General features: G+C 44.0%; 1 protein-coding gene across 1 annotated transcript; it reads right to left on the minus strand.

The window, feature by feature from the left end:
• Nucleotides 1-17,340, minus strand: LOC142560625 (RAB7A-interacting MON1-CCZ1 complex subunit 1-like). Its single transcript, XM_075672850.1, has 8 exons — nucleotides 17,249-17,340; nucleotides 16,866-16,981; nucleotides 16,328-16,421; nucleotides 16,171-16,220; nucleotides 14,314-14,451; nucleotides 12,557-12,674; nucleotides 9,688-9,994; nucleotides 1-6,672 (listed from the first exon to the last, which is right to left on the minus strand). The coding sequence occupies exons 1-7, from the start codon at nucleotides 17,331-17,333 to the stop codon at nucleotides 9,756-9,758; spliced, it is 840 nt and encodes a 279-aa protein (XP_075528965.1). The 5' UTR covers nucleotides 17,334-17,340; the 3' UTR covers nucleotides 1-6,672; nucleotides 9,688-9,755.

Genomic DNA, 17,340 nt, shown 5'->3' on the forward strand with positions numbered 1-17,340 from the left:
TCAGTTTTGGAATTTCTTTTTAATCAAAGAAAGCAGCAAATACTTCTTACAGTATTCCCAACACAGAATGCTGTCAGGATGGCTTGAGATGGACTAAAATGTTTGCTTCCAGTTTTTTTTTTTTGTACGTATTTCGCATTTGCAAAGAAAATTTTACTCTGCAGCCTTCCTTGTCTGCACGACAAGTTCCATGGTTCCAGGCTAAATGGGTTGACTTGTTGTACTAAATATTCTGTTGCATATTATTCATTCAGTGTTCTGAAAACAAACAATTCACAACTGGCTCAAGTTTAAAAAATCTTTATGACTGCTGATGACTGTGGTCATGACCTAAAGATGAAACTGTTCAAATCAATTGGCACAACTCATGCAGTCTCTTTCTTATGCACACATAACGCTTCTAATTACTGCACTGATTTGCACAATTATAATGGCCAATTTAAGTCACACCTGTCACTCCTGGAACAATATTTGACAAATGTGAGAAAAGGAAAAGAATACAAGACAGTATTCTTGGTTTTTGGCACCTGGTTATATAATGAAAGAGGCATTTCAATATGTGGATTCACATGGCAGATTGAGCTTGCAGACAAATTCGTGACTTAGGCATCGTGAAAAACTGGTAGACTGTCCACCAAAATATTGCCACGCGCATTTAAGTACCTTTTCCGGTGACCGTCTTTCACTGGCTAAGAAATGTTAAAGGTTATCGCTCAGCACAAGACGTGCCTTTCTGTATTGGAAGTTTCTTGAATGTTATGGCTGGGCGACGTCTTAAGATAACCACTAGCCATCGTACTAGTGGTCCAAGCAACTACAGTACACAAAGAATAGCAAAGATTTAAGAAAGTTGAAGGAAAGAGCAGGCAATCCTTTATAAAAAAATAAGCTTGTTGTTGCTCGCAAAGAAATACTATTACACATTACGCTCAGATGTTCATGACAGCATTGTGCAGAAACTAAGGAGCTTTACTGATGTTTAAGAAGTCATTCATGAAGAACTTGGATTTGGATCAGTCAGTCATGTGAATCCAACTTAATGTAGTCTATAAGAGTGACAAAGCATTACCTGGTAAGGGCCAAAATGTAAACGTTAAACAAGCACATGAAAAGTTACAGAATGCAAGCTTCAAATTCCCCGACAGAACAGCGCACACAAGAGCCAGCTTGGGTGATGTCGTTCTGGTAGGGAAACAGCACGGAAATAGAATGTGGGCACAGAACGTGCCGTTGCCCATTTCGCTGTGAAACTTGTCTAAAAAATGTTTCACTTGGAAATTTTCACGCCAAAAGGCTGATGTAGACGTTCAGCAGGAGAGAACAGCTCAACATTGCTATAGAGAAGTCGAAAAAATGTTTTTCCTTTTCTTTTTGGCACGGACAGAACGCGAAAGACTATTCACTGGATGGACTTCACTACAAATGCAATGCAAATCGCACGTTGTTTGATACTTCACAACGGACGCAAAGTACGGACAATACAACCTACAGACTAGATCAGGGATTCCCAAACTAGATAGTGGTATACCGTGTTCGTGTGAATGTAATGAAAGAAGGGGAGGAAACTGTGATGAGTCAGAAAAATATATCTTATGATTATAATGCAATTTATTGTTTTGTAATGCAGCTGTACCATTTGGTTAAAATAAGGTTTTAGCATAACGGGCAAATATGTTAGCATAGCATGCCAACATTCCTGCGTTTCGCTGAATCATTCCAACAGGAGTGCAATTTACTGCACCAAGGGACCAGATGCATACACACCAGGATAGCTGCATTTGTGCAAATTTGCATATTGCTGTAGTTGTTTGGACCATAGAGTTTCTCACTATAACACCTAGAGGGAAATCTGGCGCCACCGCCTATGGGAGTTTCTTTAGGGGGCACCATGCCGTCATGGGAATGGCGGTATATGTGTCTGCGAGGCTTGTGTTGGCTGGCGTTGTAAGAGTCTTCGTCTAAAATGTGGATATGGCTACGCAAATAGTGCATTATTAAAGTAAAATCTTCATATAATGTTTCCATTCATGCATATTACATCTTTCAGTGAAGTTTACTCACCTACAATGCATAACCAGGCGAAGAAAAGTAAGAACAGACGACAAACTGTTCCAAAGCGAGCACGAATCTTGTCATCTGTCCTCCAACTGTAGCGACCCACTGATACTGTTTATGTTTCTTATAACTGTACATGCAACAACAAGTTCTCATAGTTAAACAAAACATGTTTTTGTGTAATAATAAAGCTAAAACAGCTTTTTACGTGCTGCTTTAGTAGAAAGTTAATCACTGGGACAGTCAGAACAGTGCTTGCTTGGCTATCCGAGAACGATGCCAATTAGAAATCACAATATACCGGCATTCCCATGCATATCACAGTGCAGCAGTGTCAGATTTCCCTGTAGGTAATATAGGGAGAAACTATGGTTTGGACCACTGGATCAAGATGTAGCATTGTAAGCCTTCCTGCAATTACTTATTACACCATCACAGCATTCTTCTACATTGTGCCAGGTTGTGCTCTTGCTGTTCACAGATTGGCATTTGCTGCTGTGCCAAGAAGTAAACTTTTCTGCGCAGTTCAGTTGCCTGGTGCCTGAGCCATCAATTTAGACCTCCAAATTCAAGGCCAAAGTAGTGTAAATTTGCTTCGTATTTGGCACATGGTTCTGAAATGTCGCGAGAAGTGATCTCTCAGGCTAGCAATTATCCATAAAAAAAAGTTATTTTGTAATCGTGCAAACACAGTATTTTTGGGGTACACGAGTACAGCTATGCCTTCCATCAATTCATAACACTACCAACCACGGAACATGCACCACTGTTCAACGAAACGGCCGAGCTCGCTGCCTTTTATTTTTTTTCACTGCAATGGAATCCACCAGTTCGGACTTATGCAAAAACTGTCATAGCTTGCTATAACCAGATGCAGACTTTAAAACAGCTTTAATTACTGCAAGCTACACACGCTCTAAAGAAGGTTTACACCCATCGCAGTGTTTGTTATTATCCATCTTGAATTTCGTCAGTGTTTCAACAAGCTCAGCTCATCTGGACAACCTCACTGATAACTCTTTCGAACGAGTACAGCTCATCTAATACAATTACACATGCCTTATTAGGGGGAAAAAAAAACATGTTTTTCAGACACACAGAGCTTGCCTTATTTATTATAAGTTTGATCCGTCGTGGTTGCTCAGTGGCTGTGGTGTTGGGCTGCTGAGCACGAGGTCGCGGGACTGAATCCCGGCCACGGCAGCTGCATTACGATGGGGCAAAATGTAAAAGCACCCGTGTGCTTTGATTTAGGTGCACGTTTAAAGAACCCCAGGTGGTCGAAATTTCCGCAGTCCCCCACTATGGTGTGCCTCATCATCATAAAGTGGTTTTGGCACTTAAAAACCCCATTATTTAATTAATTTATTATAAGTTTGATGCACTAATTGTAGATGGCATTACAATAATGTGTAAAAGTAATTTGGAAGAAACTTACGGCTGTGCACAGTTGCTTAATGTTGTGGGCTGCTAACATGATAATGGAAGTGGGTGCAACATGCACATTGACCATGAAAATAAAGAATAGCTGTGGGCCCTTGCCTTTCAAGTTCTAGTATTAGTGAGCGGCAGTTTCAGTTAGTGAAAAACAGCAATATTTTAGCAGACATTTCGAATGTTCTTTCTAATTGCAAGGCATGATCAGTATATGAACAGACCAGACAAATACAAGACGCTGGTGCCATAGTATTTGCCCAGTCAATTGCATTTTTAATACTTCACTATATTTTAGAGTGCAGCTTCTATGCGCCCGTTCCTGCGTATAGCATCGGCCCTCGGCGTAACCAAGCAAACGAGTGCAGCAGGAAATGAAAGACTGCAACAGCGAAGAGAGCAAGAGGTGGAATGCGGAGGAGGAGGATTTGGCAAAAGTGCGAGAAGAAAAGCGTAGCACCACGCAAGACGGGCTCTACAGTGTTGACAGCTACGAGATGACGCCAAAGTAGCACACCGTCGTCTGTTCACCGACGGCACGTGGCGAGCGCGTCCACCGATAGCATATATGGAAACAAAGCACTGTATGAGCGGAGGTCTGTCTGTGGTGGCTGCTGTGAATCGTGCCCACATGCTGCCTCTCGTGATCGCCTGATTAGTGCGGCAGTCATGCCACACTTCGCTTCATTTGAAATGTACCGCATGAGACAGACTGTCCACGCCAGCCAACATATCGCGAAATGTAAAGCATGCGTACAGCTGCACTCAAATTTTGCATTAGGGAGTATCGTAATCGTCGGCGAATTTTTAATTCTGCCAGGTTTCAAAAATTCTCAAAGACAATGAAATTCTTTTTTTTTTTGTCGTAATAGTTACCAAAAATAAAGGCATGGTAGGCTTAACGGCAGACAGATGCACCTGTTATGCTATATTCACACCATTATTATGATTTCTACCTAATAAACCCTGTGTAGTGAATTCACTAACGAAGTAACCATCTATTGAGGGTCCATGATGCATTTGTACTCTTGACTGCATGAATTTTCTGAGGCAAGGATGATGATGGGATGGGGATTTTCTGAGGCCAAAGTAGTTTGGGAATCCCCGACTTAATGCATTTATCGCTACCAAAACACCAGACATCGTGGAATCTCGTACAGTCCACGCCTGTTACAACGTATCTGCATGAAACTTTCTTACGAATATAACAGACCACTCCTCTCACTTAAGTTTCGTGTGCCTATATTATTCACGCAACAAATCGCCTACAACAGGCAAATTTTTGGGCAGATTTTGTCTAGATGGCATGAATACAATGCACCCTGCTGCGGCGATGCCTGCGGCAGTCCATTGCATGCAACTATTTCCAGCCACTTGCGGAAAGCGCGAAAATGCACTTTTTCGCATAGTACAAACACACTAGCGGCAAGCTTCCCGCAACAGGGTGCTCCACACAACACTCCACCGGCCGAGAAAGAGTCTTTCGGGTCGACCACGCAAGCTGATCAACACTGCCAAAGTGCCAAAAGTGCTGCCAGGCCTAATCCACTATGTGAAGCCATAGCATACAGCACTTAATAAACAACCACCGACGATCGCAAAATGCACTGAGAACACTTTCTCATCGCATCAGTTTGCACAAAAATTAAAAAAGGAAACAACAATGCGTGTTGCGATTGAGCCATCTCACATAGTGTGCAGTGGCAAGTTAAACTTGGCTCGTATTGCAGCTCTAGTTCTCGATACCTGCTTGACAGTGGTCGTCGCTTGTCGCGAAAGATAAAATTAAGACATCAGCTCATTGTAACGACAGCTGGGGGTTTTGTGTGAAAAACAAACTGTAGCCGATGTTAGTGTCAGCGGCGGCAGTGATGTCCTTGGGCATGGCGGCGGCGCGGCGAGAGGCTGGTCGGCCAGCTTTGCGCCATTGTGGCGGCCGTTAATCTTTCCGTTGTGCAGGTGTCTGAATATGCTCTAGGGTGAGCAAAATTGCCATATTTCGGCAACCAGAGACTGAAAAATGGTGCACAGCAAGGTGCCTTGGCACGTGGTTGTACTTTTACCGTGGAAACCTGCTGATCTATTGTTTACATTAACTTGGATGTTTCCAGTGTCCTTGCGATCGTATTTGGTTCGGACAGTGGTATATGCAAAGTTTCACCATTTCAACATGCCACGGCTGTAATTTTGTATTGAAATGACCTCGGATGCAACAGACGTTTCTCGCTGGATTATTACAGTCCGTTGTAACGAGCGTCGACTGTAGTATAAACAGACTGTGGTGGGAATTCGGAAGCTAGGACACTACCAAAGAAACAATCAAATCTTCACTTGGCTGGTTTCTGCCTGTACTATCAGCATAGACTCAAACTGGTTAATTAGGATGTGTTGTTGCGTATCCAACTTTGCCTGAATGCAGAACGGCAACTCGTTCAAAACACATGTTCAAAACTACACCATGCTAAAGAGCGATTCTACACCGTACTGCATAGCTCTGCACGCAGCTGGCATTCAGATAAGTTCTTTCTTGTCATGTTTCAATTTGTGCTGACAGTAAATGCCCAGCTTGTTAAGTCGGTACATATGAATATGTATAAAATCCTGTGCCATGTTCATGACTGTTCACTTTTGAGAGTACTTTCACATTTGCATAATAAGTCTAGTGCAGCTAGCTAACCAACCAACGTGCGCTCAAAGTGATATCCCCCAAAAGCAATCAATCCGAACATGGCCCATGGTGGTGATTTGGATGCATCAGAGCAAAGGGACATTCCCATGACAGGTTGATCATATGCACAAATAACAGGGCACGCTTGAAAAGGCATGAAACCAGTCTATCTAACACACAAACAACAGAGCGTGAGTGAACAGGGCTAATGCAGAGAATAAGAATCCAACTAAACTGTCTGAAGGGTTCGACAGTCATGGTTAAACTATTGCAGTCAGCTGCCTTTTGATGGTTAGCTCACACAAAACACTGGAGCTTTGCTAGCTAGCTAGATAGTACTACCGAAACAGGCCTGCTAGCTAGTGCCCAAAGCAGCAAATGTTCCCAGCTATTGGAACACGTTCTCCATCGTGGTCCCGCTGATGACAGTGCGAAAGTTCGCAAGAAGTTCGGGAACTATACAGAAAAGGTTAACTTGATGACGCTCCTTCCGCCCGACAAGAATGTCCGTCAATCTGAAAGAGTACAAATAAGCAGCGTGAACTGAATGTTGTAGCTGAAAAAAAAAAAAAAAAGATAGGAACAGTTGTGGCAGCATGGAAAGCAAAGTGGTTAGTGAAACATTCCACCAATGCTCACGAACAGTGTTACCAATTATAGAAACATGACTCTCAATGCAAAAACTCGGTCGTTTTCACAAGTCGTTTCGCAGCATATGGTGCAGATCCCGTTGATGCCTCAAAATATGTGTGCATGGCCTTCATAAGTGCAATGCTGTACATCCTTTGTCTCTCATATCGGCACACAAGGAAGCTGCAAATCAGCAACAAGGGTTCACTTTATCGATACTGGCAGTTATTTACTTCATACCATATGTAGCTGTAGCCAATATTCTTGTTGACATTAAGAGGAAGAAATGTAGTTGGTGAGGCTGTGTAATGTGTAGGGCCAATAAAGAATGTACAGTTGGGGACGGCCTAGGTGGTGGCATAAGTAGGGAAATTTGTAAGCATAAGATGGGGGTCAGCTGGCACATGAGATAAATAATTGGAGATCGCTGGGAGAAGCCTTTGTTCTAAAATGGACATAAATAAGTTGATGAAGATGTGTAGCTGCACAAATTAATGCAGGTTTCCCTCAATTCACTCCCCCCCCCCCCACCTTCCACAGGGCGCATCCTGCAAATTTCTGCCATTGAAGCAACAACATACCGCAAATGAAACAGCGTATAATTTGGGTTTTGTTTATAGGGTTTCTGGGCACTATTGAGTAGATAACTATAATACTGATTTTAAAAGTAAGAATTCATGCTCTGTATAACGAGTTTTGCATCAGTTATAGGTGGTGTCCATAACCAAACATTCATAACGTGTTTCTGGCTCTCTATCTGTATTTGCTATCCAGAGAGGGCCATCGCGGGGCCTGGATTTGGACACCACCTATTTCATAAAAGCTTGTATTGCACAAAAGAATGCAGGTGTCAGATCTGTGATGCAAAACTATTGATAAATTGACCATCAGTAGTATCAATAGCTGGACAAAAGAATACGCGATATCCTAATCTGTGCCCATGTAGTCGCTCCTTCCAAGTGACAGAAGCAGATCTTTAAGGCCATGCTTTCGCTGGATACATTCCCCAGAAGCGGTTGCAGGAGCCGGAAACACGTCATGGACACCATGTTTTGGACACCGCTTATCAACTATCGATAGTACAATTTGTTTTTTAATTATTGGAGGTGGTTTGTGGGCCCTCTAAAGGGACTGAAAACCACCTAGAATGTGTTGCAAGATGTGTGTGAGAAAAGACCATGACTTATAATGATAGAATCGAGCATGCTGTTCACGATTTAAGAAGGAAAATTGACACAGAAAGTTGGCAAAAGAAACGGTAAGTGGCGCAAACTGATGGCGAAACTTTGGTACTTCGGATGTAATATATGAGGTTACTGTAAGCAAATTTCCTGCTATTAAGTGCCATGTACTTACTATTTAAAATTGCAGTTCTAATATCACTACGCATTTGCACTTCATTCTAGGCGTATTGCAATGTAAACAAAGTTCAATCTAATGAGCAGTGCTGCCTTTGCAGCAACAAGTAGAGTGGCAGACCTGTCACCTCCCTCATTGCATGGTGGCATACACAAGTGTTTTTGTATGTGCACAAGTTCACAAGTAGGCCAAGTTATGTGGTCTCCCTGTGAGATCCAAAATTGGGAGGACGCCTAAGCTTTGCCTGGAATGCATTAGCATTCAAAGATCCCTGACTGCTTGTCATGTTTCCCAGCAAATGCAGCTTTCTTGCGGATGCGCGGAGGCCGTGCCATTCTTATAAATGGCAGAGATGCTAGGAAAGGGGTTTGTGTTTGAGTTTCCACATAACAAAATTATGTTCTCTGGTATATCTAAACTCTCGGCGCTATCATATCTGGAGGTTGTGTTTAAGTCGTACTTTATGATTTTTCTGACCCACTTTACTTTGAGGAATTCAATTGAGTAACACCTCTGCACAACGCAGAGGGCCTGTGTGGTTGTGGTTTGGAATGATTTTTCACAAAACGATGCCTGCCGCCGCCGACATAAGATATTTCGCGACACGTGTTTTTTAACGCTGTTGCGTTAAAATGCCAATGACACCCTGTGCCTTAGACGGGTGTACCAGCACTACAATAGATTTGTTCGATTCAGAAAAAAGTATACGGCACTGCAAACAAAAAGGTGCAAGCAGTGCCGGGGTTGTGGTGCACTGCTTTACACCCATTCGCTGCAAGGTTGCGAATGGGTGTAAATGGGCGTTGCGAATGGGCGCAAGGCAAGGTTGCGATAGCACCTTGCCTTGCACCCCGTGCAAACGAAGACAGAGGTGCAGGGTGCACCTCCGTCCCTCAGACAATCGAGGGCCTATATGCAGCACACTGTAAGTAGGTGCAAAAGGTACCACCAACTTGGCTAAATCGGAGAGACCTTAATAAGAGCACTACTGGCACATCCTACCACTGATCTTAGCTAGGAAAAAAAATAAATAATACACGACTTGTGTGCGACCAAAGCAGTCAGACAGGAAACCACGAAAGCACGTGGTTATTACTGTAGAAATAATTCAAAACTTCAGAAAAGGGATAGAAAATTGGGTGAGTCGGAACAGGATCACGGTTCACAGCACAAAAAGATGTAGACAAGCAGAAGAGACGAAAGGAGCGCGTGAAACGTTGGAAAACACGAACTGCAGGAACGCCACCGCCTCAATAAACAAAGTATCACACCCTTACTGCTAGGACCTCACTTGTCATCTACTTCCCACCAATAGTGGCTTACAATTATTATTGCGCTCACCTATTACTATTTCCAGCGTATGACTACATCCTCACTGCAGGTCGAAAAATTCTGATTAAAAAGGTTCCATGGCATTTTCTGTATTACCACTGTATGATTAAACATCAACCATAAAACATTAAACCATTAAAAGTAGCATGAAATCAGGTTGTCAGTCCCTTCAGGTGAATACAACTAGGCATCGTGCAATGAGCGAATACCTCACTCCCCGTCCGGGCTTTGTCTTTGGTCTGGCTTTGTGTCGGCTTCACCAGGAACCGGCTGCACTTCAGCACTGCTCCACCTCACCCAGTTGCGCCAGAAGCTGCCGGGCACGGGTGCAGTTCCAGCCTGCGCCCTGCAGGGGACCCTCGACAGCACTGATGTAGTCCTGCAGCAGCCGCTTGCCAAGTGGCAATGCGTGCGCCATCTCCAGCGGCCGGTCCCAGCGCTTTGAGTACGTCACCAGCCAGTAGCACATCTCGCCGGCGTACATCAGCGACAGCGCATGTACATCACTGTAGATGCCTGCGATGTTTGAGAGAGAAGGTAACCCTGCTGGATTCTGGTTGCACAGAACAAGTGTTCTGCATGTACAAAGCAGCAGCAGGCATCTGCCATACATTTGCTAGAGAGGGGTTAGCATGATGAATGGCAACTACAACCTGGGCTCCATCATTCAGCCATTCTTGCCTACACAGGTAAGCAGGTTCCTTTTCATACTCGGCGAGCGGCGCTGTGGAAACTATGATGCATTTCGCAGTGCAGTTGTTTTTGAATCTGCAATGCTCTTTATAGAATACAGTCGATTTTCTGTAAGGACCAACAAGATTGATCAAGTTAACCAGTGGATTAAAAGGCATAATGCGCCCAATGACATAGCTGTTTTATTTTAGCATTATGTTTATGTGACTGTAACATGCCCCTCAGTGCACCCCAACATAATGATACTACAGCTCTCAAAGAAAATAGAAATCCAAAGCGCACTGAATTTTTCTTTAAAGGACCCCTCATCATGTTCAGCCATCTTGAGCTGACAAGCGCAGAGCATACAATGCGTGCGAACGATTGTGTTTGCAAAGAATTACATCGCTACGTGCTGCGGAAAGGTTTGAAATTTCAATCCGAACGCCGTTTCCCTCTTCACTCGCGGCAAATCTGCCCGGAGAGAGACGGTGACGTAGTCGGGCTCCTGCGCCTACGTGATCAGGTCCGCATTGTGACGTCGCTCGTGGTGACACGTGACTTTGAGAGTTATTCAAGACAACATCTCTTATCTGTGTGATCTGTTGCTTGAACTGACGAATTGAAGTTTAGAGAAATGATAAAACACACAAATAGAATGTCTGCGTATTTTTTGTTTTACTTCACACCGAAGCAAGAGAGATGTACTTCCGTTTCTTCTGGTTGTTCCCACAGTCGTGCGGTCACTTGCGTTGGTACGGAAACTTCCATTTTCTACCGTGCTCCAGCACGTGATCATGCTCTGCAATCTGCTTGTTCTGCCCCAGCATTGGTATCATTGAATTATATCGCTAGTCACGTTTCCTTGTGCACAGCGCGCAAAATCGTTCGCTGCGCAAACGAGAGAACAGCTCGTGCGCGGCACAGTCAGCAGAAATGAGCAGCGCAGGAAAAAAAAAAAAAAAAAAAGTGAGAAAAAAAAAAAATGAAGGCAGGACCTGTGACGTATGCGTCATGCGATTTTCGAGGTCCGGTATGGGAGAACACAGGGAAGTAATTTCGGTTTCGAAGGCTAGACGGGGTGAGTGAAGAGAGCGTCTTGCTTGGCAGTGGAGCCTGCCTGCTGAAATCATGGGTTCGCGGCACCGAAATATTTCTATTCCGGCTATTAATTAGCTGATTTGAAAAACTTTTGCAGCAGAACACTCCCTAGAGGACACGTAACAACTTCCAGTGTATAACTGAAATTTGCTACCGGGCCTGGTGAGGGGCTTCTTAAGAAGCGAAATCTAGCGTGCACCCCGGTCCTGCCAATAAGAAAAATAAGAAATAAGAATGGAAATTTATTTTCACCACACTTTATTGCTGCCCATGAACCACAACATGTCTCTTGTACGGTCTACTGCATGTTTCACATTTCACATTTATCAAAACAACTCTGCAGCAATCACAGGGGGAATGTTGGCCCATACCTAGACTAAACACATTGCTACTACATCCAACGATGCATGCAATTCTTGGAAACGCTGAAAACATCTAAAGTGGCTTGAGTAGTGCTAGCTAAGTACAAACACACGTTCATGTCAGACCGCACCAGGCAAGCAATTTCCATACCTAATTTTCTCTGAAAAAGATGTGTGCTAGAAACAAATAAATGCTTATTGTGAGCTGCCATTTTTCACTTGAAGATTTTCCTAGGGTAGGCAAAAAATGGACATTTTCCGCTGAAGTTTATTGTGCGTGACACACGCTCGCCGCTATTGTTGCCATCATTTGAGTTGAGCATGTTCGTGCTGACTGGTCAAGTTTGAATTATCCAGTAGGGGCCAACCTCGCTGATCGTTTTGTAGAAATATGTGAGAAATAGATGTACTAACCAGGAAAACCTACGTATGATTCAAGGTCACTAGAAAATTTGGCGGACTTGACAGTAGTAAGTATCTATGTAAGGTGAAGCGCTGCGCGAACTGTTGGAGCACGACACACTGACAGCCGGTGGGGCCCGAGCAGCCCAAGGCATGCACTGCTGTCTTTGCATCTTCGGCAAGCTTACGTTTGCCCTCTTGAATTCAGCCTGGGTCGGCAGCTTCTTCGGGTGGGGCATTTCGGTAGCAAGTTCTGATGTGCGCACTCGGTGAGAATCATTGCGACATGAGACTCTTGTTTTCCTGTTGTGTAGTGTTTTGAGGCAGCAAAAGGAAAGAAAAACAAAATTGAGCAAGTGGGCGATGACAGAATGCGTACGATGCCACTAGAGTGAAACACGACGCTCACTACCTACCACAGCAAAGAACGGTGGCACGTTTGTGTTAGTATCACCTCTTAAAGGTGTGCAGTATGCTTCCAATGGCACTACGCCACATGCACTGCCAAACAAAATGATTGGGATTCCACCACCGTACTTGCCTTTCTCCAGGAGTTCCAGCACGTCCGTCTGGCCAGACAGCACTGTGACATCTTCGGCGCTCAGTGGGCGACGAACATTGAGCATTGCCGTGAGGTGGTGCACACCTTGCTGCAGCAGCTGCGCATTCACAAAAATAGAGAATGCTCACTGGAAGTCCTGCCTCACTACTCCTAGTTATCCCCTACACTGTGCTTCAGATCTGGCGCTTTTCATGGGGAGACATTGAATACGGCTCTCGGTTGCTGTATGGCTGAATTTGTCCCTAGTTTAGTGCTTAGCTGAATGAGATCTCAAGTAGACAATATTCTAAACTTGCAAAAGTGCAATACAGATGTCACAGAAGCGAGGGATAGTTGTACAGCATGCAAGCACACGTAACACAAGAAGCACTAAAACAGAAAACTGTCAGCACTCTGTCTTTTTGGTTCTCATCTAAAAAAAATTTTGTATCTTGTACACGTGCTCTAACCACATAAGACAAGATTGTCTGCTGTGTCTGCTTGATGGCTTTCTGTTTTTACTTCAGGTATAGTATTCTGTCAATAATTAAGTAAATGGAAGTTCGAAGAAGCGCTTTGTTTGTCGTACTAGTAGCCTTCTCTTCTATCCTCCCTGGAGAGCACTTTTGTAAGCTTGAATATGAATGACCAACTTATGAATTTCCAACAGACAAGCTCCATGCTTCTAAACGAAGGGCTGCAAACGAATGTGTACAGTGACGCAATATGCTGGCAAAGGAGCAAATGGAAACGTCGATGAACCCTTTTCTGAGATCTTTGCCACATTGAACAAACTACACCAAATAGCTTTCGAAAATGTGCCCCCAAATGATAACCTCATCGAGAACACCTGTGATGGAAAAGTATGTCATAAGCAGTCTTTGTTTCAGACAAAACAGATGGTGCTGCCACCACAAATGCGCATCAGACTTGTGCTGTACGGAGCATGACTTTGCCATTCTTGCTGCTGAAACTGGCGCATGCTCAGGGCAGGTTTTGTTATGCCAGTTTTTTGATAAGTAGCAGTGCACGCCTGTAAACATACATCGTGGCTCACACAATAAAAATTAAAAAAAAAATCTTGGAAGGGCTACTGAATACTTTGCCAGTGCTATTGAAGGATGGCTAAGGCAGTCTTTGGCTAGCAATATAAAAAGCAACTGCAACATGTTACACAAGCTAAGCAACATGAACCAAGAAAATGTCTGTGTTCAACTACACAGCACTCCGCTTTTAGCAGTGGAACTGAATGTTTCATATGGGCAAGCTTTTCAAAAATCAATTGTGCTGTTGCAGAGGGAGAGAGGCAAGGATAAATGAAAGGCAGGCAGGTTAATGAGCACTGAGCCTGGTTGGCTACTCTGCACGAGGGAAAGGGAAAAGCACTGCTTCTTTAATGCGGTGCCCAAAGGTTGCTGTAAGAGTTAAACTATCCTCAAGTTACTGTCTTCTTCTTTTTTTGTTGCTTTCTGTGCATTTTCATTTTTCTTTGCAGTGGTCATATACAAAATGTCCACGTTTGTTACAAATGCATCATAAGGTCTTTTTTTCTTTCTGATAAGCGTGCTCCAGCACTTCTGGCTAATGAGCATGTCTTGATTTTGAAATGCGGAGGCCTATGGGAACTTCGAAAAGGCTTTCTTTGACAATGTCTGTGGGCGCAACAAGCTAGAAGGTACTAATTACTTCCCTGTTGCACGACATGAGCTTCGAGGCAAGCACGTCCTTTTGCCCAGTCAGCAGGCAGCTCAACTTACAGCAAAAAAAGTTTCCTGATTGGCCGTTAGCCAACTGTGGTCGTCGTCCCCCTCCTTGCTCTGGCAGAACATGTAGACTAGTCCTCCCTTCCGCCATTCTATGCACTCTGCAAGCTCCTCGCCGAGGCCTTCTACCACCTATAAAGAAATGTACATTTATAGGGCTTAAAGGGACATTAAAGAAAAACACTAAATCAATTTACACAGATAAATTATTGTTTCAAAACTCTGCCTTTGCGAAGCTTGATTACTCGAAAAGAAACTTTCACTTCTAAAATGGAACTTTCACCTTAGTTTTGACAACACCAACCAAAGTGGCGTTTCAGAATACAACGCAGTTCATCTTTAGCAATAAAACATCAACTACGCCTGAGCAGATGCCATCAAAATCCATGACACAATGGTTGGCTGGTGCAGGAACGTTCAGGTGGCATTGCCACTCGTTGTTTGCTGCCTTTTCTAGCTTATCAAGCCTCCTACCCCTTTTTTTTGGTGTTACTGCAGAAGGGCAATTTACTAAGAGCTAAAACGTCTACTCTTTAGTGGCCCCTAGGTTTTGATGCTGCACTGTTAGCTATGAGACATTATAAAGTGGGGCTGCAGGTTAATTTTGACGACCCAGAAATCTTGCACGTGTGCCGAAAGCAATGGTACTCCAGCTCTGCATCTTTGATGGCCGGGACTCAAATCCAGGACCTTGCCCTCAGCAGCATGGCACCGTAGCCACAATCTTCTTCTTCTGTGCATTGACCCCCCCCCCCCTCCTGTCTTCGCAATGAACACGATAGCCAATGAGTCATCGTGGCGGATGGAGTGCATGACAGCATGACCTGATAAATAGTGGGACAAAACTTTGAAACTTGCGCTAATGGCAGGAAGTCTTGCTCGTGCCCACGTAATTTCCAACCTCATCTTGTACATGGTGTCTTTCGCTGGCTTTTAGCTGGTTTGACCTTCAGTCATGTACCAAATGGCCCAGCTATCCACTTTGTTACTTTACCATTTTAACTTGAGCATGGAACAAACCAAGAAAACAGGTGGTAAAACCATATCATCGAGCTTGTGCTGTAGACTGCAATACAAACCTGATGACACATTTTTTTCATGAAGCTGTGGGAAAGGAAGTTAACAGCAGAGGAAAAAAAAGCAGGTGTGAGAAAGCCAAAGGGAGCCTTCATGCTGAAGGCTCCCCTTGGCTTGAATTTAATTCTGGGGTTTTACGAGTCAAAACCACGAAGATTATGAGGCATGCCATAGTGAGGGACTGTGGATTTATTTTTACCACCTGAGGTTCTTTAACGTGCACCCAATGAATGGCACACTGGCGTTTTTTAATTTCACAACCATCGAAGTGTGGCCACCGTGGCCGGGATTTGATCCCGTACCCTCGAGCTCCCATGGCAGGTCCAGTTTAAGAGAAGCACAATTACAATTAACGAACAATCATACGGCGTGATCATAAAGAAGAGATTACACTGCAGGCCACTGAAACTACTAACAAATTAAATTTAGTAGTAGCAATTACTTTTGTCACGTACAGTCATGTTTAATATAAGCTGCAACTCTGTCCATGTTTGATGGGGCCCCAAGACTGTGTGGCAATGCCAACATGCAAAAAATTGAAGATCATTGCAATTACTGGTCTTTGTTAAAACAATTTTTCCTATGTAAGTGACGATGTGCAGTCTCGAAGTCCCGTCAGAGGCACTATGTTGCAGTTCAGACTAAACGCGACTGTACTTTTCAAACAATCAGTGTTCTCAACATTTGGTTACATTCTGTTTGTTAAGTTTATCGTGGTCCTCTTGACCATGATACACCAATGAACACGGCTTAGTAAAACAAAGAACCACTAACCGTGCTGAAGCCCATGTGCTTAGTGATGTTTTCAACATGTTCCAGGCTACCTGCATACAAAACGCAGCAGGTGTGGTGCAACGTTGCCGACAGCTGTCACAGCCAAGTGGTGACGACCCTCCCAATTGATGCAACGTTATAAATTGTATCGACTTACGGATTATGGCATGGACTCGTTCTAGAGAATCACTGTCTGAAAAATCGTTGTCAGCAAGTCTGTTTTCTCGGCAGTATGTGACATCCAGAACAATCTAGACGAAAGAAAGAGGCACATATGTAAGGCAAAACTTAAACGCATGCTAAGTACTCTCGCGTCTCAACCAATATATACGTGCCCGTAAGAATCGCCCGATACGTTTGGTGTAGCAAAAAACGAAAACAAAACACAACTATCTAGACAGCATGAAGTACAAACCGTACAACTGCAGAGGCCACTACTGTCGATTAATACGATCATAACTAGCAACTACGTGCGTTAACCTCTAGTTCATGTCGCAGCAATGTCACTGCGCTCGGCGAACACTGTTTACCAGTGCTTCAAACACTTTTTCGTACGCTCTGTGCTGCGCACGAGATGCGATTATCAGATTTTCAGCATACACGTCGGAAACGAAACTGCTGTGCGAGCACGTAGTTTAGGAGCGGGAAGCTATGTACGCAAACGTACAAAGCAGCCATAGGGAGAGCACCCAAACCTTTGCCAAGTCCTGTAGAACTTCTTTGTTCGCGGTCTCCCTCGATACTTCTTCCCGTCTCAGCCGGCTTTTCAGTTCCAGCAGTTTAGAGAAGGACGACTCCAGCAAACTCGGCACTGGAAGAGATGTATTGCAGTCACCGTAAACACGACCATGCGATTTATAGAGGCTAAGCCCTCAAAACCGTAACGGCAAGCTACAGTTAAATCGCATTTAGTGAGCAAGAAATTAGGTAAAACACGAAAGTAGGAGTAAGTTGACAAGACGGCGCAAGACTGGGTGGTTTGTTTTGAGCGTGAGCCTTCATTTTTGCAAGCGCTTGTGACCTACATGCTTAGCGCGGGCGAGCGCTAGTTATAAGTGAACAGAAGCGTGCGCCTTACCGACGGATCTGATCTTCAGATCTTCGACAATTCGTATTAAATCGTCGACTTCATCGGTGATTTCTTTCGCAGCAGCCTCCTCCATCCTCTCC

The sequence above is a fragment of the Dermacentor variabilis genome, chromosome 10, assembly GCF_050947875.1.
Source record: "Dermacentor variabilis isolate Ectoservices chromosome 10, ASM5094787v1, whole genome shotgun sequence".
In the NCBI taxonomy this organism is placed as follows: Eukaryota; Metazoa; Arthropoda; class Arachnida; order Ixodida; family Ixodidae; genus Dermacentor; species Dermacentor variabilis.

Bases quoted from the DNA above. Each gene is read 5' to 3' on its own strand.
- LOC142560625 (XM_075672850.1), bottom strand. From the start codon at position 17,333: ATGGAGGAGGCTGCTGCGAAAGAAATCACCGATGAAGTCGACGATTTA. The intron at 16,982-17,248 runs GTAAGGCGCACG...CATCTCTTCCAG, and splicing joins TCTGAAGATCAGATCCGTCG to TGCCGAGTTTGCTGGAGTCG. The intron at 14,452-16,170 runs GTTAGTGGTTCT...ATTTCTTTATAG, and splicing joins AGCACATGGGCTTCAGCACG to GTGGTAGAAGGCCTCGGCGA.